At 45.2% G+C, this 24,549-nt stretch overlaps 1 protein-coding gene across 1 annotated transcript in view; it reads left to right on the top strand.

Moving 5' to 3' along the window:
- Window positions 1–24,549, top strand: part of SCARA5 (scavenger receptor class A member 5) — a 102,934-nt gene that overhangs the window by 12,473 nt on the left and 65,912 nt on the right. The window contains exon 3 of the mRNA XM_033135292.1: window positions 15,634–15,762. Coding sequence (XP_032991183.1) covers window positions 15,634–15,762 — 129 coding nt within the window. The remainder of the gene's footprint in view (window positions 1–15,633; window positions 15,763–24,549) is intronic.

Here is a 24,549-nt window from a genome sequence, read left to right as displayed (position 1 = left end):
AGCTCCACAAAGCCAGGCACTGTTCTTAGGATTTTACAAGTATGAGCTCATTTGATCTTCTTCTCCACCCAGTGAGATAAGTCCCGTTATTATACCCAAATGACATATGAGGAAACCAAGGCACAGACACCAGGTAACAGAGTTAGGAAGGATTGGCGACTCAGTCCATTCAGGCTGCTGGAGCAGAATACCATAGACAGCGTGGCTGATAAACAACAGACATGTATTTCTCACAGTTCTGGAGGCTGGGAAGTCCAAGACCAAGGTGCCGGCAGATTTGGTGTCTGGTGGAAGCCTGCTACCTAGTTCATAGATGGCCGTCTTCTCACATGGTGAAAGGAAAGAGGGAGCTCTCCGGGGTCTATTTTATGGAGACATTAATCCCGTTCGTGAGGGCTCCCCCCTCATGACCTAACCACCCCCGGAGGCCCCACCTCCTAATACCATCACCTCGGAGGTTAGATTTCAACATATGAATTTCTGGGGGAATAACCGTTCAATCTACAGAATTGGAGTCAGAATTCACTAACTCTACAGCCCAAACTTAATTAAATGAAGCTAAAGCCAAATCATGGCAGGTCTCCTGTGCCATCCATAGGAATCTGGATTTCTGGAGGCAATGGGAAGCTAGCAAAGGGTTTCAAAGCAGTGAAAGGATAAGGCCCTGTTTGCTTTTTAGAATGCTTACTCTAGCTGCAGCAGGACATTGGATTTTTCTAGCAGGAAGGTCACGAATGACCTCTGCAGAGCCATGTCAGTGTCCGTCGAGTAGGCAGTGAGAAGCCAGGGTGCCGTGGGTTAAGTCTGAGTTGAACGAGAGGGAAAGGACCCAATGTAGACCCTGCTTTGGAGACCCCTGGCTTTGAGGTTGGGAAAAGAATCAATGGAGTCGTAGAGGGGATCTGGGGTCAAGTCCAAGTAGGATAATTTAGATCAGGGGTGTCCACACTGCGGCCCACGGGCCAACTGCAGCCCACAATCCATTTTTTATTGGCCCGCAGCAAATTCCAAAAATATATTTAGTTTACTTAAATAAACCAGGTGAGGCAATACGTACTTCATCTCGAGTGAGTGGCCCGGCTGTTTGTGTATTTTACCGCATACGGCCCTTGGTGAAAACCGTTGAAAAAAGTTTGGACACCCCTGATTTAGATGATAAATGCTAGGGCCTCAGAGAAGTGGAGGAGATGAGGGGGGACCCAGTTCTGATTGTGTGCTTTTAGATTAGAGCTGACAGATGGGTGGCGTGGGTGAAAATGAGAAGAGGTCCAGGGAAAGGGTTCTGGTTCACACCATGCTAAGAGGTCTGAAAGGATGGGACATAGGAGGAGCAGTACAGGAGACTGAGAAGGAGCAAGTAGTGAAAGAAAAAGCAAGAATGCTGAGCTCTGGAAGTGTCTTGAGGAGGAAGGGGAGACCAATGCTGCTAGAAGGTCAAGTTGGAAGAGCAGTGAGCATTGGCCACTGGATTAAGCAGTTGGAATGGAGGTCAGTGGTGACCTGGTGTATTAGTCAGCTTGGGCTGCGTAACAAAATATCATAGACTTTGTGGCTTCAACAACAGACATTTATTTTCTCACAGTTCTGGAGGCTGGAAGTCCAAGATCAATGTGTCCTCAGGGTTGGTTTCTCCTAAAGCCTCTCTTCCTGGCTTACCTTCTTGCTGTGTCCTCATATAGTTTTTTCTCTGTGTGTATGTGCACCTGGTGTCTCTGTGTCTAAATTTCGTCTTCTTATAAGGGCACCAGTCAGATTGGATCAGACCCACCCTAAATCTTCATTTTAACTTAATCACCTCTTAAAGGTCCTATCTTCAAATACAGTCACATTCTGAGGTGCTGGGGGTTAGGACAACATAGGAATTTGGGGGCACAATTCAGCCCACAACACTTGGCAAGAGCAGTTTCGGTGAAGTTGGTGGGGAGGAGGCTAATTGGAGTGGGTTCAGGAGAGGATGTGAGAAGGGGAACTGGATGCAGTGGGTGCGTGCACTCTTTCAAGAAGTTCTGCTGTACAAGAGGACAAACGTGAAAGGGAAAGGGAGGCCGAGAGATATTTTCACTTTGTTTTTCAAGATGGAATAAATAGCAGTATGGTTTATGGTGATGGAGTGATGCCACACAGAGGGAAACGTTGCCTAAACAGAATTGCAGGAGTTACGTCCCTGAGTACGTAAGAAGGAAGCTGATGTGCAGATGGGGCTGTTGGCTGAGCCCAGAGCACAGACATTTCAACTCCAGTGACAGAAGGGAAGGTAAAGCGTGGAGGCCTGGACGCAGGTCGGTGGTTACCTTGCGGTGGGAACTTAAGGAAGCCGTTTTCTCATTGCCTGTGTTTTTGCAGTCGCATAGGAAAGAGAGTGAAGCAGGAAGAGGAGGAATGGAGCAGGCATCTGGAAGATGAGTGGGTGAATGGACTAAGAACAGGTGGGAAGCCCCCTGGACAGCCATCGGGCCCACTTTGGTTTAGTGATCACGCGCTTAAAGTCAGACCGATAAGCATGGTGGCATTTTTCCTTTCTCCAGTTATGCTCAGCTGTGCGTATGGAAGTGCAGAGTTCAATCTAACTAGGGTTTAGAGTGTTGCCAAGGGAGTGTGAGGAAGCCAGAGAGGAACGAGGGAGTGGGGTTGGGTGTAGAGAGGGAATAGCGTAGATTATAGAACGTAAGTCAGACAAGAAGGGAAGGAAGGACGTAATGAGGAAAGACGGCGGAGAGGCAGTGAGGTCCTTGGTTTGTAGGTCCCGGGGAGGTTAGGGAGCGTGAGAATCAGAGTTCTTGAGAGCGCGTGCCAGGAAGATGGGAGTGGTGACTATAACAGGGGGCTTTTGAAATCGCGATTAAGAAGGGATTTTGACTACTGGTAAAGGCAATAGAAATGTAATACGAGGCCCATATGCGATTTTAGATGTTCTAGTAGCCACATAAAAAGGTAAACAGGCACAGATGAAACTAATTTAAATAGAGTAATATATCTTATTTAATCTAATACATTCCAAATATTATTTTTTTGATATGTAATCACTATAAAAAATAATGGAGGTATTTATATATTTTTTTCTCATGCTGAGCCTTCAAAATCCTGTGTGTATTTTGTATTTTGAGCCCATCTCATGTTTGGCCAGCTACCTTTCAAGTGCATCAGCGTGGAGGTGAAATCAGGAGAGGAGAAGAGGCGGGGAGGAGTTAGAAGTGGAGATTGAGAGAGTGACCGCGAGCCCGGAGGAAGGGTGAGCATGTTCCTTAGCAACGAGGACAAGGGTGTGTGATGTTAGAGTCCAAGCTGGGGGTTTTAGGGAGAAGAGAGAAAGTTCTGGAAGTAGCAAAGAAAAACACCTACTGTCAGCTTAGGCCAGTTTTGTGAGAGTGGGTGAGAGAAAGCCACACTTGGGGAGACAAAGGAAAGCAGGTTTCCATTAGAACAAGAAAGGGAAAAAATGTCCTGAGCGGAGGTTGAGGAAATCAGGGTGTTTTGGCTGAGTGTCTGGGAGGTCCAGGGACCACAGTGGGAAAGTTTCAGCAGTCGGGGAGGGAGATGGGGTAAACGAGGATAAATAAGGCTGTTTGGAGATTATAGTGGGTGATGGGGCGTCCTGGGATCCTGGGGCTTCTGTGGGATTGATGTAAACCAGGGCGGAGGACTCAGTGGGGTTGGGCAGGCTGAGCTCGGGGCAGATTAACTGAAGGGGAGGCTGAGTGTTTGTGATAGGGGTCTTGCCAGGAGCACACAAAGTTCTAGGGACCGCTGTTCCCTCCTGAAGGTAGTGTGTGGGCCAGGGGTGTGGAGGGAGCCTTTTCCTACAGCACCAGGAGCTCTGGAGTTCATTTTGGCTTTTGTGGAAGGTGGGAGGCCAGGGGAGGCCAGGGGAGGTGGGGGAAGCGTGGCTGTGTCCATTAGAAGTGATAATAATACAGGGCTCCCCTTAGCTGAACACATGCACAGGCAGGCTCTGTGCTCAGGGCTTCAATACCTGGTCTCCATTAAACCTCACTGTATATTGTTATTCCCAGTGTGTCCATGAGAGTTTGAACTCTTAGGTGAAGTAAATTGCCAAGGTCGCTCAACTAGTTAGAAGCAGAGCCTGGATTCAAAGCCACTTCTGCCCTGTCCTTAAACCCCACCCCTCGGCACAGCTCCTGCTGCTTCCTGTGGTTCCAAGCTCTGAAGTCCCTGGTGGTGGTGAGGGGCTATGAGAGCAGATTCTTGGAGTTTAAAGTTTCAGGGGGCGGAGACGGTCTGGCCCGATGATACAGCTAGGGGGACCGTGGGAATAAATGGCTAAAATGCAGGGGACAGACGGAATGAATTATTCTAAAAGGTGCCGCTGGCAGGAAATAGATATAAATGTAAATAGGTTTGGACAGGGGCTCAATGACAGGGTCTTAAATGGCTCTGCGAGAAGCCTAAGACACTAACCTCAAGGCAAACTTCAGGTCACAGAAATGCCCCACCCTTCCCAGTGCCCCTGGGGCTTCTTGCCTGGAATCTAATCTCCCATGCAAAGTGGTGAAGAGGGGCCCCAAGGGGGAAGGTAGGACCGGCCTGCTGCTCCCCTCACCGCCCTGCAGACCTGGCTGCTGCTTAATGGTGAGGCTCAGCTGCAGCGCTGATGGGAGTCCATGGTGGTACCAGCCTTCTGCCCAGTGTCCTGAAGCCTGCCCGCTCCCTGATGCCTGCCCCTGTCCTGCTGCCTGACTTGAGAGTCAGTTCAAGTCAAGGTAACCCAAGGTGTTCAGTGTGGGCAGAAGAAGCCTTGTGTTTAGAAAGTCCTGTTAAGATGGCTACTAGACTTACCGTGGTGCTCACATCATAAGGTATGTAAAATGTAGAATTACTATGCGGTATACCTGAAACTAATATAATATTGTATGTCAACTATACTTTAATAACATTAATTAATTAATTACTTTCCTTTAAAAAAAAAAAAGTCCTCTTAAGAGAGGAGGCTGCAGGAAGGGGGCTGGCCATTCACCTCCTTTCCTGAGGGTTACAGCTAAGGGTTACAGCTTCTATCATTCACAGGTCTCCTTGGGGAGCACAGAGGAGGGACTAGGAAGATAGAACATGAAGATAGAACATAGGAAGATAGAAACCCGAAGGGGGCAGATGGCAGCAATCAGGTCAGGAGGGGGCGTGTTGAAGAGAATGAATGAGGACGAGGAGAAATGGAAGACAGGCTTCCTCAATGGGGGCTATACTTCCCAGGCTGCAGGAACCAGCTTGGGTTATGCCCGCTCTCCCTGCATGTTGGTTAACAGAGCACTATTCACTCTTCAAAGTGTCTCTGTTTGAAAATAATCTCATAGTTTGTCCACAAGTAAAAGTGAGCTTGACCTTGTCTCTTTCCCAACAAGTTTTATCTCAGCATCTTGATTTTCCAGTGCCGTCAGGACCTCAGTATGCTCTGCCAAATGTAGGAATTCATTTCTTCCCTCCAGAGTTACAATGATCCCCCAACCCTGACCTAAGGGCATCTATTAAAATGGAAATGTATAATATGTCTTAAGTATTTTAAGCATTTCCAGGGTGCCCAGGGGGAATAGCCTTAAACATGCATGTACTAGGTTTATACTGGGGATCCCTGAAGGATGTTAACAGACTAAAGCTAAGAAGTCAGCTCTCATAAACACTACATCTTGCTCAAGAAACAGTTGCTGAATGAATGAAAGAACTGTCCTTGTGACATTCTTTCCCCTGCCATCCCCATTATCACACCAGGTCTTTTCTGCAAACCTCATATCTCCTTCCTTCAAGGCTGAAGAATCCTAGCTCTGCCATGTGTTTTGGGCGAACCACCTCATCTCTCTGAGGCTCAGCTTCATCGTCTGCAAAGTGGGAGTAATATTACCATATTCATGGTTGTTGTGCTTAGAATTAATGTATCTAAGTGTTTAGCCAGTATAGGTGCTTGGCAAGTGGCAGCTGTTATTCTGTTGTGTCTCACTGTTGGAGATTTCCAAGCTGTTTAAAAAGTAGGTTTTATTATTATTCAGATATGATGAAGTCAACAGATCAGAAGACAGTGGCCATTGAAAACATAGTTTGTTACTCGTGGAGGCAGAAGGAGTGATGGGAAACCATAAGCAAGAGTTTTCATTGTGGTTTCCTTGGGAAGGAACAGGTGAAGCAGGTTAAACAAGTTTGGGATTGGCTAGTTTGGATAACTTCAGTGGATGCTGGGACACAGGGGCTGTCCAGTCTGGTACCTGGTGGCCCTGGTGTGATTAGGGCAGGTGGATATGTGTGAGAACTGATAAAGGAGGTGGTTGTGGGCTGTGGGCTCTGGATTGGCTGGTTTGCATTTAAAAGTCTTGCTTACAGGAGAGTCCTTTATTATCTGGCTAGCCCTGCCCAGAGTCAGCAAGATGTTGAAGTATCAAATACAGAAGCTAGAAAACGGTATTACAAAAGCCTAAACAATGGCTCGGAGTGCCCGGTAAATCTGGGTTTAGTTATTAGTCTCATTGACCTACAAACAGCCAATAGATGTTAATTGAACACCTGCCATATGCCAGGACCTGTGGGATCCAGAGATGAATCACAGACCCTGCCCTCTGGGAACGGACCCTTAACAAATCTGTGTTTTTGTTCATTGGTTTACGAATGCAATTCTATTCACATCATTAGCTATATCACCAGTGGCCACAATTTCCCAACAAAGCTCTATACATGATAACTGTTGGTTACAAGCCTTACCAGGTGACAGAGGTCCATTGTCTTTGCTTAAATCCGCTGAATTCCCTTCTGTGCTCAGCCTGCCCTGCTTCCTGTGCAGAGGCCACCGAGCTGGAGGCCTCTGAGCCTGGAGGCTTCAGGGACACTTCCAGCTCAGTGCCACACAGGTGGCATGGGGTAGCATCTTAGTCTTCCTGTCTTTAAAACCAGATACCCAGATGGCCCTTCCAACTCAGTTGGTGATAGAAGTAGGGGGAGTAAAATGGAGTGTTAAATGTTATCCATTCCTTCCCGGAGGATAGGCCAGTTCATCAGACGAAGAGGACAAGGAGATGAGAGGGAAGTGGCACTAGCTGCCTGGAAAGAGTAGTGATTTAAAAATGGAAATAACTGAGCACTAGCTGTCACATTGTAAACACATCACCAGATGATTTATTTCCACTGACAAGGGACCAGGACAGGAATTGGGAATCTTTCTGAGAGGGATCCAGGGCCACTCTATAGAAGGAGGGTCTGTTAGCTGAATTTAGGCAGAACCCTGAGCCTCCTCTTGTTTCAGTCTCTGCATGGACACAGCATTTCTTCCATTCCATGCACTAAGTTGGGCAAGTGCCGGCATCTTCTGCCAGCCCCAGGACTCACTTCTTCTTCCTGGGGACCCCATGGCTCCTCCCTTACTCCCTGGTCACAGTGACCAGTCAGCTCACCTTGACTGCCCTCATCTCCCCTCCCACCTGCCTTTCTCTCTCCATCCCTCAGTCCCAGCTCCTACATTGGATGCACACTAGCCAGAGGCCCTTTCTCCTCCTGCAGAAAATAAACACGCAAGCCCCTGATTGTTTTCAAGAATTTTTATGCTCAGTAGTTTGGGAAATCCATAGGGGTTGAGAAAAATAACTAATGTTGCTGGGAAGTTAAAAAATTACACCATATCTCTAGAAGTACGAGGAGAAAGTGTCCTAGGTCATCACTGACATCGGAAACAAAGGCCATCCCTCCTGCCTCCCCTTTCCCTTTGTTAGAAATGGATGTGAAAGGCCAGACTCATCTGATCTTGCAGGAGACTGTCTTCTCCTTTGCCTGGCGCCCTCCCTGGGCTGTCTGCCTGGAAGATTCAGGTCTGTGGTCCAACAGGGCGGAGCTGACTGGTGTTCACCGTACTCCAGCGAGGGGTTCGGGACCCTCCCAGACTCAGGTCAGGTGAAACTGGCAGGTGCGTGGCTGTCCTCTGCAGTGTCCCTGCCTCACACCCTCCTCTTCCCTTTGGTGAGGAAAAGTAAACAGAGGTCCCCATTAAACTCAGAAAAGGATGGCAGCTTCAAAGACAGAGGTTATTTGGGGCTGCCTATTACAGGGACAATGTGAGTGGGGAGCAACCAGTGAGGATGATGATGAAGCCAGCCTTCAGGGTTTAAGAAGATCCGTGGTGTGTACTCTGCTTCTTGTAACTATGTGTGTGTATATATATATATATAATTGTAGTTGGCATTCATTATTGTTCAGCTTTAGCTGCAGGTGTACAGTGCAGTGATCAGGCATCTACATCATCCCTGAGGTGGTCTACAGCATTAGGAATAGAGACAGTGGAAATGTAATGGCGTGTGCGACGTCAGAGGGAGGAGGGAGGGGGTTATCACTGTGTGAGGGGTATAAAAGATAAATGTCTAACTATTACATTGCTTTGTGCACCTGAAACTAATAAAAAATATTAAAAACTAAATAAATAAATAAAATTTAAAATCATAGCCAAAAAAAAGGATCCTTGGATGAGAGGAGCTCCGAGGTCCCTCCCAGAAATAAAACCCTATCTCCACCTGCTGTTTACCAGCTGTGGGATCAAAGAGAACAAAAAGAAAATAACTGTCCTTTGTAAAACTCAATTAGGTGACAATTGAATCATCGCATCCTGTTTTTTATGTTGTTTAAACCCAGGTTCTTTGGCAATAAGTAAATATCCAGTCCTGTCAGATACAATTTGTTTTTTGGTCTTTTGTTTTTCATGGGAGAAAAGAAAGTTCGAACCGATAATTCCCAAAATGCTCTAACATTATGATTAAGAAATTGAAAAATTAGTTTTCCACGAAAAGGCTAAATTGCTGAAGAGGAGAGCTCGGAATGCTTTCTCATGATTTCACAGTCCACCTCTGACGGAGGCAGCCTTTCAATCTACCTCCACAAAGCTCCAAAGGCACACGTGTACCCCTGTGGGAGTGTTAAGGAAACTGGGACCCCGAGGTTCTGAAGCTCCCACTTCAGTGTGGCCCCGACATTGGGGGGGCCATCTCCAGACTCATCCTCAGCTCAACTGTCTGGGGCTGAGTGGTTTTCAGATTAACTTTCCTTTTCAGATCTTGAATCCTTGCTCCCAAGTACCTCCCCACCCTTCACAGACAGTATTTTAGCAAAAGCTCTTTTGGAGGTACTCTTGTTCCCATGATGAAAAAGAACCCTTTGTAATTTTATCCTCTGGGAATAATAAAATAGTGTGAGACAACCCCATTGTGAAAGTGTACTATTAAAAAAGAAATCAAGATGAAGAAAAAAATTCCAAGCTCTGAAAACTGTAAGATTTTTCACTGATTTTCCAAGAACGTGTCTTCACATTCTCTTGTGAATATGACAAAATGCCTTGCTTCAGGACTGTGTACCTCTGTGCCATAGATGTGTGATTTCATCATTGAATCAAAATGAGAACATCTCGGGGTGGGGCTCAGGCCTCGGGATGTCTAAGAAGTTCCACGTGTGATTACGCTCCTCAGCCAGGATTTAAGTGTCGATTCAGTTCCAGTGAATTACTCCCACAGTTTACCTATTTGGGCGCTAAGTGGCAATCTTGTCATGAGTGAGCCAGGAAAAGCCAAGATTTTGTTTATTATTGCAGATCAAAATTTTGCTCAAAAATATGTTTTTACAGCCAACAAAAATGTGTCAACTACTTGCATAAGACAAATGTAAGAGCTGATCTTTGCAGCAAAAATAAATGCCTTACACATGTCTTTGTTCTTGCAAAGAACTTTATTCTGGTCTGCTGTGTGCTGGTTGATGGGGAGAGAGAGAGAGAGATCACTGAGACACGCCCACCCCGAGAACCTTTTAGACACGTAGGGCAAACGGAGGTGTAAATAGACAATTGTGAATAATGAGGTTAGTGCTAGAGGTGTCTGCTGTGGTTCTTTCAGTGGCACAGAATCCTTACTGTTCTAATCCTTAATGTTAGAATTTAGCATATTCTAAATCTTGAATATCTAAAAAGTTTGTTTTTGTGCTCTATAAATGAAATCTCCTTGGAGTGCATCAACTTTTTTCTTGCAATTTGTCAGTGAACGGTGATTTAATTAAATCACTTGTACTAAAGTCAGTGTTTCTTGAACGTGTCTACAGTGGTACTCGAGAGGACTTGAAGGGATGTATGGGTATAAATTTGTTATTTTAATAGATAGGTATTTATTTTAACGTGTGATAGGAAGATACTAAGTTTCTACTTATGATGATATGAAATTTCCTTCGCAAATTCAAGTTGTATGTGGAGTGACAAATATAATAATAGCCCAGGGATAGACAGCTGTAGCAAAACTGCACAGGCCATATGCAGATGGAATGCCTAGAAGTGGGAATGTTGTCTATCCAACTGCTTCCAGCCCATCAGGAAGCATGTGTTCCATGCTGAGATAAACAACATCTCCCAGCCTGGCACTGGTGACCTGTTCTGCAAGTCACTTCACATTTATTTTTTAGTGTCTGTTTGCTCTCTTGGAGCCACTGGCTTTGCCCTCTCCAGATTGCTCAAGTCCCCTTCTATGGGCTTTCTGATCTCCTGAGATGGCACCCTCATTTCTGGAGGCCACTGCAAGATGGAAAAAACCTATTCCGTGATTCTCCTAGACCTTGGAAGAGTTTTGTTTTTGTGTCCCATTTTCTCCCTCAATCTTGTATAGGACCATGTTGACAAACAACTATGTGTAATAACTAACAGCCTTGTCTTTATCCAGTTCTTTATCTTTTAACAGTTCTTTATCCAGAACTGTTCTCACGTGGAGGAAAAAAGTTTTCTTCTTAAAGTCACAGTTTTCCAATGCACAGCTGTAAATCAGATGATAAAGCCCAAGAGGAATGATAATGGAGTTCAGCCCAACTAGAAAGGCCTGTCCTTCAAAGCCCAAGTTGCTGCCAAGTTGCTGCCTCCTTTATGCAGATTCTAGGACCACCTCCTAACACAGAATGAATCACTGCTTCTGCAATGCAACACTTCACTTGTGCCATTTCTCTCTTACACCCATATGTCATTCACATCTGTATAATACTTACCTGTTTACATGTCTCCTTCCCCTCACATGTGAGCATCTAAAGGGCAGGGGCCATCTTTTAATCTCAAATATTTTTCTGAGTGCCCACTCTATGCCCGGCACTGGTCTAGGAACTGAGAAGATGGAAGTGAACAACCTGACAAAGTCTCTCTCCCATGTGGCTTGTTGTCTTTGCATTTCCCAATGTCTAACATAAGTGTATTAGTTATCACATAACTAATTGCCACATAACAAATTACCCCAAAACTTAGCAACTTGAAACAATAAAAATTCATTGCCTCACCCAGTTTCTGAGGAAGCCATGGGTGTGCAAGGAAAGCCAAGACTTTGTTTATTTTTCACATCAAAATTTTGCTCATAAATATGTTTATATAGAACACAATTTGGCCGGAATCTGGGAGCAGGTTAGCTGGTTAGTTCTGGCTCAGGGTATCTCATGAGACTGCTGTCAAGATCTCAGCCAGGGTGTAGCCCTCTGAAGGCTTGATTTGGCTGGAGGAGTTGCTTCCAGGCTTGCTCACGTGGCTGTTGGCTGAAGGCCTCAGTTCCTTACCGTGTGACCTCTCCATAGGATGTTCATGACATAGCAGCTGGCTTTCCCCCAAATGAATGTTCCAAGAGAGAAAGAGAGAGCAAAAAGTAACCTGCAGTATCTTTTGTCTAATCTCAGAAGTGACACACCATCCCTTCTTCCATATTCCATTGGTCACACAAACCAATCCTGGTACAATGCAGAAGGAGACTATACAGGTGGGCAGGGATCGTCCAGGGCCATCTTGAAAGCTGCCTACTGCAGCGGGGCAATCAACGGGGGGTGTTCGATAAACGCTTGTGCAGGTTTCACCTCAACAATCTATAAGTCAAAACCTCTACTTTAAAAATAGTAGACTTTGTCTTTAGAACAGTTTTAGGTTTGCAGCAAAATTCAATGGAAAGTGCAGAGGGTTTCCATGTACCCCCTGCCTCCACAAAATCACAGCCTCTCCCACTGTCCACATCTTGCCACACAGCGGTATCTTTGTTACAATTTGTAAACCTGCATTGATTGACACGTCATTATCACCCAAAGTCCATAGTTTACATGAGTATTCACTCATGGGGTTGTGCCTTCTATGGGTTTGGACAAATGTATAATGACATGTATTCATTATTATAGTATCATACAGAATAGTTTCACTGCCCTAAAACTCCTCTGTGTTCCACCTATTCATCCCTCCCCCACCCCAATCCCTGGCAACCACTGATCCTATTATTGTCTCTATAGTTTCACCTTTTCCAGAATGTCATATATAAGAGTTGGAATCAAATAATATATAACCTTTTCCGATTGGCTTCTTTTACTTAGTAATATGCATTTAAGGTTTCTTCGTGTCTTCTCATGGCTTGATAGATCATTTCTCTCTCTCTCTCTTTTTTAAACACATAAGTGAATATGCTTTTTGTCCTGGCTTTACTGATTATATTGTTTTGGAGTGTTTTTAATCTTCCACTAAGCTTAAATTATTTGAATCGTTTACCCAGCTAACATGCTGCTGCCATGTTAAATTAAAAAGTCAGTAAATGTGTTTGGGGAAGACTTAGTAATTTGTCTTTCCCCTAAATTGTCTTCTTTCCCTTATAGTCATATTCTCTAGCCATCTTGCCAGAACCATTCATGTTCTGTTTGTCTAACTATTTGTGGAAAATCTCTGTTTGAAACCCTTGTTATGTTCTACTTGAATTCGATTTTATTTAAAATACAAAGTAACCAAGTCTTGCTAAGAGAATTGAGCTCCCTCAGAAGAAGGTCTCTGTCGTGTGTATTTGTTGATGAAGGGACATGTCACCAGTGGGTGTTTGCTATTAAACAGAAACCTCAGGTAGAGGGGAAGGGAACTACTCTTCTTTGATGGGAAAAAATAATAATAAAGCTCTATCATTGAAGTTTGTGCCAATTTTACAGAGAGCTAGCAAAACACATGCAGATAACAAAGGTAAGATTCAAGTTAGCAGTATTGCTGGCTGTGTGATTTTCCTTCTCCTGTTCTGCCAAGATTGAAAATCAGTATAGAACTGACAATAAAAAGATGGTGTTCTAATTAGTGGGATCAAAGGAAAAGTAGTCCTTGCCCTTATGACTGACTGGTTTAAGAAAATGTTTTCACTCCTAGAGGAACAAAGAGGGCCTTACTTTTCTTTTCCGCTCCCAAGGTGAAAAATCTCAAACTGAATGACAGTTAGCACTAATCTGGCACTTTATAAATTGTGATGTAGTCAAGCTGTGAGTGCATATTGTTTGCACTTAACCCTTAACTGTATTAACATTCAGCTTACTAAACGGACTGCCTCAAGTTCAGGCAAGTTATAGTGCCTTGTTTTGCCGCAACAAAAAAGTTTCGTGCCAAAAAAAAAATGTATATCAACTTTTTTGGGGAGAATGATTTCTTATTATAATGAACCAGAAAAAGAAGGTTCCACTGGAACTGGAACAGTTAATAGAATATAGTTGAACTGAATTGAATTAAAACTTCAAGGGAAATAAGAAGAGGTTCAAAGAAAACCAATGAATGGAGAAGCCCAAGATTGGTTGGGATAAATATAGGAATAATAGATTTCAGCATGGGCATCTTCTGACCCCGTCCCAGTAGTTGGTCCACCATCATTCTCATCATCATCTAAAGAGGAGGCTGTGTCTATAGCAGGAGAGCTGGAACAACTAACATGGCAACTCATGTTTGGATAGCATTCAATGCTCTGCCTACCATTCTGACTCTTGAAGGAAACAGATTTTTCTCTAATATGTTGCAACCAGACAGCCAGCAGCTCTCTCTCTCTCTCTCTCTCTCTCTCTCTCTCTCTCTCTCTCTCTCTCTCTCTCACACACACACACACACACACACACACACACACACACACACACACACAAGAAGCCTACATATTTAGGAGCAAAACAGGTTGTAGATCCTAGTGTGTGGAAAGCGATGAAATATCCCAGCAAAGAAGGTTAAGGGCGAGTTAGAAAGATGCAAGTCTTAATGGAAAATCAATTTAAGTCTTCAAAATTTGAAGGGTTGACATTTAAGGGTTGACGAGAAGGATCTTTGAAGTTGTATTTCTTGACAACTTTCTCCAAATTGTACCCAATGTGTTAATGCAATATTATGTAATACTTCTGCTTAGCTGTTTTAACAACAGTATTTTCACCAAAATGTGGTAAAATGAGTGGGAAGAAGTTCCTCACTTAACAATACCTCTGGGGAGCTAGAGCCCCAATGTTGTCACCACCATTTCCCTCATGGCAACCAAACCGCCTGAAGACCACAGAGGTGCTAGTGATACCCGAGAGGTCATCAGTCGGCCCTGAAATAAGGAACCCAGCCGTTACCAATGAATAGTAAACATCACACCACCGTTAAAAACATTTTCTAAATATCAATGATTTCAACATCTTGTCAGTCATTCTTTATCTGCTGCCACACCTCCTCCATGTGCAACAGGCTCCAGTTGCTAACTTTGAGAATAAGTATAATACAGGCCTGCGTATTTTGGAAAAGAAAAACCCTTCCGTCCATTCATACCTGCCCTGCCGGGGTCCAGGTGGGAGAGCATCCCTTCCTTTTCACTATCAATTGACGTAGCAAGTGGAGGTTAGTGAGCTTCCTGGCCTCTGCACAGCCATCAGAAAAGGCTGCCTCGAAGTCCAGCTGAAAGGTGACCAGGAGTCAGGGCACTAGGCCTCACCTAGAGTTTGCCACTAACAGTTGACGTCGTTTATCGGTATTACCCACAGGGTCGGACTTAACAATTCGTAAGATCTGGTACAGCGTTGACATTTTGCTGTTCTGTTTTAGCCAGAAGCTGATAAGCCTTGTGTCGTTTCATAGGATGAAATGACTATGTGTTCATGGAAATCTAAACCCAAGATTGCAAACAAGGGGTCAGATCCAGATGCAATGTGTTTGGTTTAGACTCCCTAGTGTTGTTGTTTTTTGCTTTTTGTCTTGTTTTTTTTTTGTTGTTGTTGCTGTTATGGTTGGTTTAAATGAGTTGTTAACAGTTAAAAACAAGGAGATTTGTCAACATCACTTCTGTCTTGTCTTGAAAATTTTGGATCAGGCAGCACCCAGCTCTCATTCCTACACTGCAATCTCTTCCATCTAGACCAGGCATGTGCTGTTGGGTTCCCCAGGGATCCCTGAAGGCCACAGAGGTTCTAGTGATAACACCTGGCCCTCTTGGCTCATTTCCATCCCTTTCTGGCCTCTGTAGAAGTTGGAGTTTGCAAGCCCTTTTTTATGTTCTCTCCATATCCCCCAGGTCACATGGGACAATGATGCTTTAGGAAGGGCACATATTCCAGCCTATCTGAGCTTTCTCTGCTGCTTGAACTGGCTCCAGGAGGGTGGGCTTATGTGGGCACATGCGTGGTGGACATGCTTGTCTGGCTTGTTTTAGAGTACAGAGGGTTGGTCAGAGGACAGCTAGAAGCTGAAAAGCTTGTCATGGTTCTGAAAAGCTCCGCATAGTTACCACTGCGTTATAGCTGCTCAGAAGGTGTATGAGAGGCTCCACGTGAACATCTGCATGCATCAGGGAGAGATAAGACCAAACAAGAGCAAAAGCTTATGAGGTTCTCAAATGTCTTTCTCTTTCTCTTCTTACCTTGATTGTTTAGGTCCATGCCAGAAACGACGGGCCGGTGGCTGCTGTACCCAGCTGGGCTCTCTGTCAGCCCTGAAGCATGCTGTCCTGGGGCTCTACCTGCTGGTCTTCCTGATTCTCGTGGGCATCTTCATTTTAGCAGGTAAGAGCACCGTTTCCTGTCTTGGCCTTTAAGGATGCAGAAGGAAGTGCATAGGAAGTGAGAGCAGATGGGAACTGGAGAGCTAGAGCCTCCACTCTTCGTTCCCACAGCCGTGAGCCTGAACACTGCCCTTCTCACCATGGAAACCGTGAAGGGGGAAGCTGGCTGGTCTTTCCAACCTGGCACCAATGTTAGCAGCATTGCCTGTTTCGTGTGAGATGAATTGTTGGCAGGGGCTATGTGAGCTTGGGAAATCTGAGTTCAGGAGCAGAGACCTCCTTACTCCTAGTGGCTTCTGACTTTTCCTGCGTTGTTTTCTGACTCTGTGCGTTACACTGGGCCTCCCTGGAGCTCTGCACTGTGTTTTACACTGAGCACGGTGGGCCCCTTGTCCTGGGGTGTGGTGAAAATCATTATGCGACACTTTGCTGCTGAGGCTAATCAGGGCCGGGGTCAGTCTGCTGCCCTTTTGCAATTACTGGGGTGGGATGGGTTTGTCCCAGTTCAGTTGGGCTCTTCTCCCCACTCTATCTGCAGGACAGGCCGGTGATGGGCTGGAGCTTGGAGCTCATTCTCTAGTCAGGAAGGAGCAGTGCATGGTTGTAGGAAAGGATCAGATGGAGGACCCCATGTTTGGAGCAGCCCAGTTCACTGCCCATAGGTCGTCCCACCGTGATGGAGATGGTGAAGGGACACAGGTTGTGGTGGTCTCTCCTGACTCCCACCCAGAGGGTGGAATGCTTAATGCCTACCTTTCTCAATGGAGGGATATGAGGCTTGACAAAGTAAGGCAGGGATTAGTTTATTTCAACCGCACTCATCTTATACGAGTGGCTACTTTGTGCCAGGTTCCATGTAGGATTGGAGACATAGCTAAATAAAACCCAGGGGCTTCCACTCAGGAGCTCCCAGTCTGAGGGGAAGAGGCAGGGACACACAGACGGAGCCTTGTCTCAAGGCAGAATGGGATGGGGGGTATGGTGGGGACTGTCTGTTGTCACAAGTGCGTTGGTAATCCAGAGGAGGCGCACACAGTGGAAGTGTGGGTGTGTGTGGTGGGGACTGGTCAGAGCAAGGCTGCTGGCCAGGAAGAGCTGGCTTGGCGTGCTGAGGGTGGGGTCCTTGAGTTAACTCTAGGGGAAGAATCAGGAGGTTAAGCCCTTGCAGATGACCCATCGCTAAAAACCCTGAGGCAGATGCCTAGGGCCTCCCTGGTGACTATTTGCACGTTCTGTCACATGCAAATAGTCACCTGGGCCCTGTGATGAGATGTTCAGGGCGGCCTTCACCCTCAGGTTCCCACCATCAGGACAAAGGGCATTTTTAGGGGTGTTGTCTGTCCCACCAACCATTGCCCTGGAGGGCAGCCAACAGCAACAATGAAAGAAAATCATGATTCATCCCAGGGATCCATGGATGATGTCCAGCCAGGGGATGATTTGAACATGTTCTTGGGCTGCTCAGTGAGAGATTGAGATCTGGGTTTTGTGGGCTTGGCAGCCACAACTGTAACAAATTTCCAGAATTTTTGGAAAGTGCTTCAGCCCAGCAGGAAAGCTGTATTGCAACTTCTCTGCTGAACAGGAACGTTTAGGTGACAGAAGAGGAGTGAGGCTGGGTGGTTCTGGGGTAGATGTCCGGAGACCTGGAGGGCCGGGAAGGGCAACATCTCTTGGGAAGGGAAGACTTGCAGAGGGATGAAAGTTCTCTTCTGGTGTCTGAAGGGCTGCTGTGTGAAAAGAGCAGATACAGTCTATGTGGCCTCAGAGGGCAGCACTAGACAAATGGCTGGATTTTGTGAAGAGACAGATTTCCATTCAAAATAGAGGAGAATTTCTACCAAATAGTGCTGTCCAGCATGATGAAGGAAAGCTTTTCTCCTGGCTTGGAAATTGAATGGGATGTATGATGATATCCTGGAAGTTTCATAAAGGAGGGTGGAACATAGTTCCCCAATCTAATGAAAATGTTGCCAGGCTTCCTTAGTTGTTCCACGTGGAAACCTGGGGAGAATTTTGATCACTATGATCATCTCTGAACCTGAAATTTTTGGGTACCAGATTGCCTGTGTGGAATGAAAATTTGCCGTGGATTGGAACTGATCTGATGGAACACAGCATCATATTTGATGTCTTGCCTCTGTGGCATGGCCACTGTCACTTCCCCCGGTTGTTGTCTGGCAAATCATGTTAGCTTCTGAGAAAGATTTGATGAGGGTGGCCCATGAAAGACTGTAGTCACCAGCTGCCTCTCTCCTAGGGAGGGGACTTAGAAATATGGTGGACAAGTCTCAGGTTCTTCAAGGAGGCCCTGCCTGACCTCAGGTAGGAAAGAAGTTTCTTCAGTTACCCTGATTGAAGACCTCCAGTAATGCCCCCTTTCAGAAAATACAAACATGGCGGGGACATTCATGGTTCAGGGTAAACCAGAGCTTGCTTTCTGTGAGGTGTCCTGCTGTGGCTGCTTCCCCTGTTTGAAGTTAATCTAGCCATCGCCCACACTATTTTATCAATTGAGTTTTCTACCCACCATCTAACTTATCCATTCCTGACCAGCATTCTTTTATGATCTGTCCTCTGACATTCCCACACCATCAGTGGGTCCTCTGCCAACAGTTGTCCATCATCTCCCAAGAAGGCCACATCCAGCTTTCCCACCCCAAATTCCTCCAAGACTTTCTATGTCTTCAATCCATTTTGGCTATTACCTGGGCTGATGGTTCTCGCTTATGTTTTTGTTCTCTTCCAGATTCAGTTTTGGACAGTACAGACTGTCAAGCTTAATTTCATGTACAAGAGTGTCGCGTCCCGCACAACGCAGGCAGTGAGGAAATGAGAAGGGGCGGCTTTAGGTTAAGTTTTTCAGAAAGAAACAAACAGAGACTTAATGTAGTTAAATCTCTCTGAAGGCCAGGGGGCCTCACAGTCTCAGAGGACTGGAGCCCAGAATAAGGCCGACTGGAGGTTTTTATTGATAAGTATACAAATACAAGAAAGTAACATTGTTTCTTACACGGTCTGTGAGACTCATACATCATAGCAGAAAAATGTTTATTCCAATCACCCTTTGTCTGTAAACAGCCGAAGCACAAGGTCCCATGATGTCTTAATTACGGTATGTACACTCTCCGGGTCAAGTCTCTCATATTGTAACAGTTCTGTTGAGATAAGTGGAGAGAACTGTTCTTTATTGTCCTCACGACTTCTCTCACAAACAGGTGCGAGAGAAAAGCCAGAGCCAGCAGTGGCTTTTCCTAGGCAGGGGGAAGGGGAGGCAAGGCCCCTTCCCATATTTTTCTAAGGCATCACGTCGGGGGTCTCCACTCGGTTCCACCTGACTTGGGTTGTATCTTCCGTGAGATGTCTTACCCGTCTTTGGCTGCAAACCATCTTTTGGAGACCAGATAGAGAGACATAAGGTGTCAATACGAGGATGGAACAGAGTCCCAGAAAGGCACAGTCTCACAGACTCTTCTTTCCTTAAGGAAAGACACAGGGGGACAGTTGGCTAGGCTTTTGTTTGACTACACAAGAGAATTGAGATTGGATGGTCCTGTGATCAGGAGGTCCTCAGTCTAGCACTTTAGGGACGATGTTCTCTGATGGAGTTCGAGGGTTAAAGGAGGTTCCATCTCACCCATGGCTATTCTGGGACATCACTGTGATAACAAAGGGTGGTCATCAGGAACCACCATTTTCCTGTCCTTGAGAAATTTGAATTCAACTGTGAAAAATGAAACAGCAGAAAAGGGAAGTGTAAACATCTGGTGGGGGGGGAGTCTAATTTGGTTGGAAGCTGAAGTATCACAGAAACGTAGACATAGAACTGGACTGGGGAGATTTCCTGGTAAAATATGGGCTCCTCTCACACCTTAATTTAGTTCATTCTTAACAGCAACAGTCATATATCACCATCATCATCCTTAATAAGTGTTTACCTTATGCATGAGCGCTTAGTAGGTACAGGGCAGTGGAATAAATCATGGCGTTTTAGTCCATTCAAGCTTCCATAACAAACTGCCATAGACCAGGGGTCTTAAACAACGGGATTTGTTTGTCAGTTCTGGAGGCTGGGAGGTATAAGGTGGAGGCACCGGCAGATTTGATGTCTGGTGCGGGTCCTTTTCCTGGCTCATACAGAGCCATCTTCTCAACTGTGTCCTTACATGGTACAGTGGTGAGGGAGCTCTCCTGGGTCTCTTTTATAAAAACACTAATCCCCTCACGAGGGCTCCACTGTCATGTCCTAATCACTTCCCAGAGGCCCCACCCTCCAAACGCCATCACCTTGGGGTTTAGGATTTCACCATATGAATTTGGGTGGGATGCAAACATTCAGTCTATAGCGTGGGAGTAAAAAGAATCATGAGATGTGGTTCTTGCTCTGGGAGCATTTAAAGTGATAAACACACGTACACCAGGAGAGTAAGATGCCGCCAATGCTACGTGCCAAATTACGCAGAGGAGAGCCTGATACCTGACAGCGGGAGTAGCTGGAGGAGGCCTCAGCCCGGGGAGAGCTGAACACCACGTGATTCACGCGTGGTTTGAACTGAGCACCCCTTGTTTGGATCACCTTGTTTCAGGCAGGTCTGTCCCTGACTCCACAATCAGAGAACAGTATGCTCAGAGCCCATATCCACTGATATGGCAGATTACCGATACCATCATGCATCTTGGAATTAACAGTGGCATGGCCTTGGACTTGAGCGGGACACTGTCCAAAACGGGGATGTGAAACTCCATCCTGTGCTTGTTGCAAGGATGCTGTTGAGGACGTGGTTCGTTCCATCACTCACGTAGACCAAGAGGGCCCACGGGGAAATGATTTTCTGTCTTAGAAGGAGGTCTGCTTCCCTAGTTTGTTTTCATCTCAAGGAGACTGTGAAGGAGAGCAATTAAAATCGCTTTCAAGGAGGTAGTTATCATGCAAACTGAGAGATACTTTTCATCTAGTTGTAAGATGTGTGAATTTAAAGGTAATTAAAATGAAAACCTGGAGACAGAGCTCTGCTCCACCCGTAGCAACGTATAGACTTCGTGGAAAGCATTTTTATGTTCACATCATTCCTACCTCCGTTTAGCATCTCACTCATTCTCCCTTTATCACGTCCTCATCTACCGTTATCTTAGTGCAGGGCTGTCTAAACTGCGGCCCACAGGCCAACTGCAGCCCGCAATCCATTGTTAATTGGCCCGCAGCAAATTCCAAAAATATATTTAGTTTACTTAAATAAACCAGGTGAGGCAATACGTACTTCACCTCGAGTGAGTGGCCCGGCTGTTTGTGTGTTTTACCGCATATGGCCCTTGGTAAAAAACGTTGAAAAAAGTTTGGACACCCCTGTCTTAGTGTCTCCTTATTTTATGTCTCCTTGTAAACCACCTTAATCCTTTTTGGAACAAGGAAGGGTATTATACACAGTGTTGTCTTTAAAAAAAAAAAAAAATCTGCCTTCTCTATTTAATTCTGCAAGAGCATGATGTTTTTAATAGATGAATGGATGAATGAGTGGAGAAATGAATGACCAAGACAAGGAACCTTGGAGGGGATCTTATTTGTGGAAAAAAAGATGATTATTTCGGTTTTAGCCAATTATCTAAACGGCTTGGTAAATATGGACTCACCACTCAAGGACATGTGCTAGTAGAAGAAGTAGGTGTGTGATTCATTGAATTAATACACACCTCATAGTATACACTGTATTGGCATGATAACCTTTCAGTAGGATCTTAAGATAGGCAGCATCATGCCGTACTTAACACTGCTTAACACCACGGACTTTGAAGCCAGCTTGTGTGTGTTGGAACCCCTCCCGCCCCCTCTGTTACCCGCTGTGTGATGTTAGCCAAGTTATTTGACTTTTCTATACCTGAGTTTCCTCATTTGAAAATGGGGGAAATAAGTATAGCTGGCTCCTTGTGTTGCTAGGAGAGTTAAATAAGTTAACGTATCGCAGGGCACACAGTAAGCACGCAGAAGTAGTAATTATTATTATTATCGTTATTATAGTAGCAGTACTACCACTACTATTAGTATTATTACTTGTTTTTCCTTGGCTTTCTGTGCAGTCAATTAAGCCCGATGATGTGAACTGAGAGTTAGAAACACTTTGCTTTAGTCCCAGCTCATCCATTAACACCCTGTAATCTTGGGGAAAATCACTTTGCTGTCTCAAGCTTAGTATACTCATTTGTAAAATGAGCAGGTTGGACTAGATGAGTGGTTCTTCAAACTTTTTGACCATGCCCTCCATTAAGAAATATGTTTTACATCACATCTGGTTCACACATATTCACACATATACCCAAGAAATCATCTTAAATGTATAATGCATGCTGAGGATTTTCTATTCTATTCATTCATTTTTTAAATGGTCACAACCCATACATGTATTTCATGATTCATGAATGGGAGACAAACTGTAGTCTGAAAAACAATGGACTAAGTGATAGTTCCATTATTCTATGTGTCTGTCAAACATTCTAAGAGAATCACGATATTCTCTTCAGGATATGGGCTTTGAGGGTACACTTCTGGATTCAAATCTGAGCTGTGCCACAGAATGGTTTTATGATCTTGGGGCAAATTATTTAAACCTCTCAACTTCTCAGTCTCCTTATCTATCAAATGGGATGATAATGGTACCTATCCCACAGGGTTGTTGTGAGGATTAAATTAATAAATACACAAAAGCTCTTAGTGCCTGGCACATTAGAAGTACTCAATAAATATGAGACACTATTATTACTGTCATCGTTATTGGAACAGTTAGAGGGATTTTTCTCGCAGAATACCCAAGGATTAGAAACCTACTTATTTCGCCTGAGAACTTGATGGTTTTGTCTATAGACAGAGAGAACTTGCTGTGCTCTGAGTGGTGGGAAGGTATATGCCCATAGCCCACAAGTTTCTAATAAACACACAGGGGAAACCTAGAGATTTTGTCTGAGGGATCTTGGGCTTGCCATAACAGTGCAGGGCCCGGCATGCCAAGAAACGGGATAGTTGTTTTCAGCACTGGGGCTCTTTAGGGAAGAGAGCAAATGAACCAGCTCTGTGGTGCCAGTCCCACCTGTGGCCCTCGGGAGCTTAGCCATGTAAGGGGCCTCACAGGATGTCTTGCGCAATCTACCTCCCTTGGCAAGAACCTCCCTCTCAACTTCCCAGATACCTGAGGTATTGTGCCTCTACTGAACAAAAGCTGTAAGTGACAGAAACTTCTGCCTAATCCTTCTTGACTATCTCACACACGCTGTTTCTTGTTCCTCTTGCAAGGACAACTCATAATAAGGCTTTCTTCTCATCCTCGTGATTGTTCTTCAGTGAGTTGAAAACACCAGTTCCTTCAACAATAGCTCATTAGACCTTGTTTGGAGACCTCTGTGTGTGTGTGTGCCTCTATCTGCACACTTGCCACATTGTATTGAAGTTATCAGTGTATGTGCTTACTCCCCTTCTAGTAAAAAAGAAAGCTCTTTTATGATAAGGCACTGTGGCTTGTTCACTTGTGTACTCCCAGTGCCTAGCAAAATGCTCTGCACATAGTAGGTGCTCAGTTAATGTTTGGTCTAAACTGAACATCTCAATTTAATGGCCACTCCTCCCTCTCCCATCCTTACGCAACAATCCCCAGGCTTGTGTGGTAAACGGAATGAGACATAGTACTGCTGGTGTGGTCTGGCCAGGGCAGGGTGTGCTGGGCTATGACCAACTTTGATTTGAATACTCCATGTATGCTGATGTAGCCTAAATTACATGAGTCTTTTGAGTGGTAACTCATAGCAACACATGACACGACGTCCAACGGATGGAATACTATGCTGTCATTTAATAATCATGTCCATTCTCCACCTCACCCCAACTTCAGATCTTTTTCAAAGGAAACACTGCCCAGTGAGGGGCTCCTTTTTCCTATGTCAGTGCAACTGGCTTTTGTTGGTTTTGTTGTTGCTTTAACTTAAATGTGAATCTTGTTAGTAACCTTAGTTAAATGTCATCACTCTGCTTTCTGCCAAGTATTGCAGCCTGTTGGATCAGTTTGGATCTGGATTCAGATATCTGTCATTTAGCTTTTCCTTTTAGCCTCGTGTCAACATGTCTAAACATGTCTGAGCCAGTCTCCCAACCCAATCCCGACTTCATAGCTTGCCGCCACGTGTACGGTTCCCAGGATGTGGCCAAGGGCACATCAGCACATGCACATACTTTACTGTCCTGTGAGGTGAGGTGAGGTCACCTAGAAGACCCTCTACCAGCCTTTTCTCTTCAACCTAGACCTTGCTCACCTCAGAAGCTATTTTTTCCCCCTGCCTCCCACCTTGACTGTGTGAGTCTTCCCAAGCTCTCAGAGCTTCCCTGGCAGAAGGTGCCCCCGTCATACCTTAGCTCCATGGAAAGTGGGAGGAAAAAAGAGGAAGAGAATTTTGACACCCTGACTTTTCCACAAAAGATTCTCCTGCCCAGGATGAGGGGCCTTTCATATCTCTCTGACTTTAACGGATGCCTCCAACCTCCCCTCAGGTGAGAAAAATGGGCATGGGGGCAGGTCGCCTGTAAATTAGACAATAGGCTTTCTGTGTCTTCAGTCAAATTGTTACAATAATTAAGACTGGGCAGAGGACCAATCATAGCTGCATCCCACTGGAATCCTTCCTCTAGACAAAGGGCCAAATTGCGCCACTGACTGTTTTTGCCAATAAAGCTTTATTGGCACGCAGCCATGCTCATTCACTTATGTGCTGTCTATGGCTGTTTTCGCACTTCAATGGCACAGTTGAATAGTTA

This window comes from Rhinolophus ferrumequinum, chromosome 18, assembly GCF_004115265.2.
Source record: "Rhinolophus ferrumequinum isolate MPI-CBG mRhiFer1 chromosome 18, mRhiFer1_v1.p, whole genome shotgun sequence".
Taxonomy (NCBI): Eukaryota; Metazoa; Chordata; class Mammalia; order Chiroptera; family Rhinolophidae; genus Rhinolophus; species Rhinolophus ferrumequinum.
This window is presented reverse-complemented; position numbering and strand designations above follow the sequence as displayed.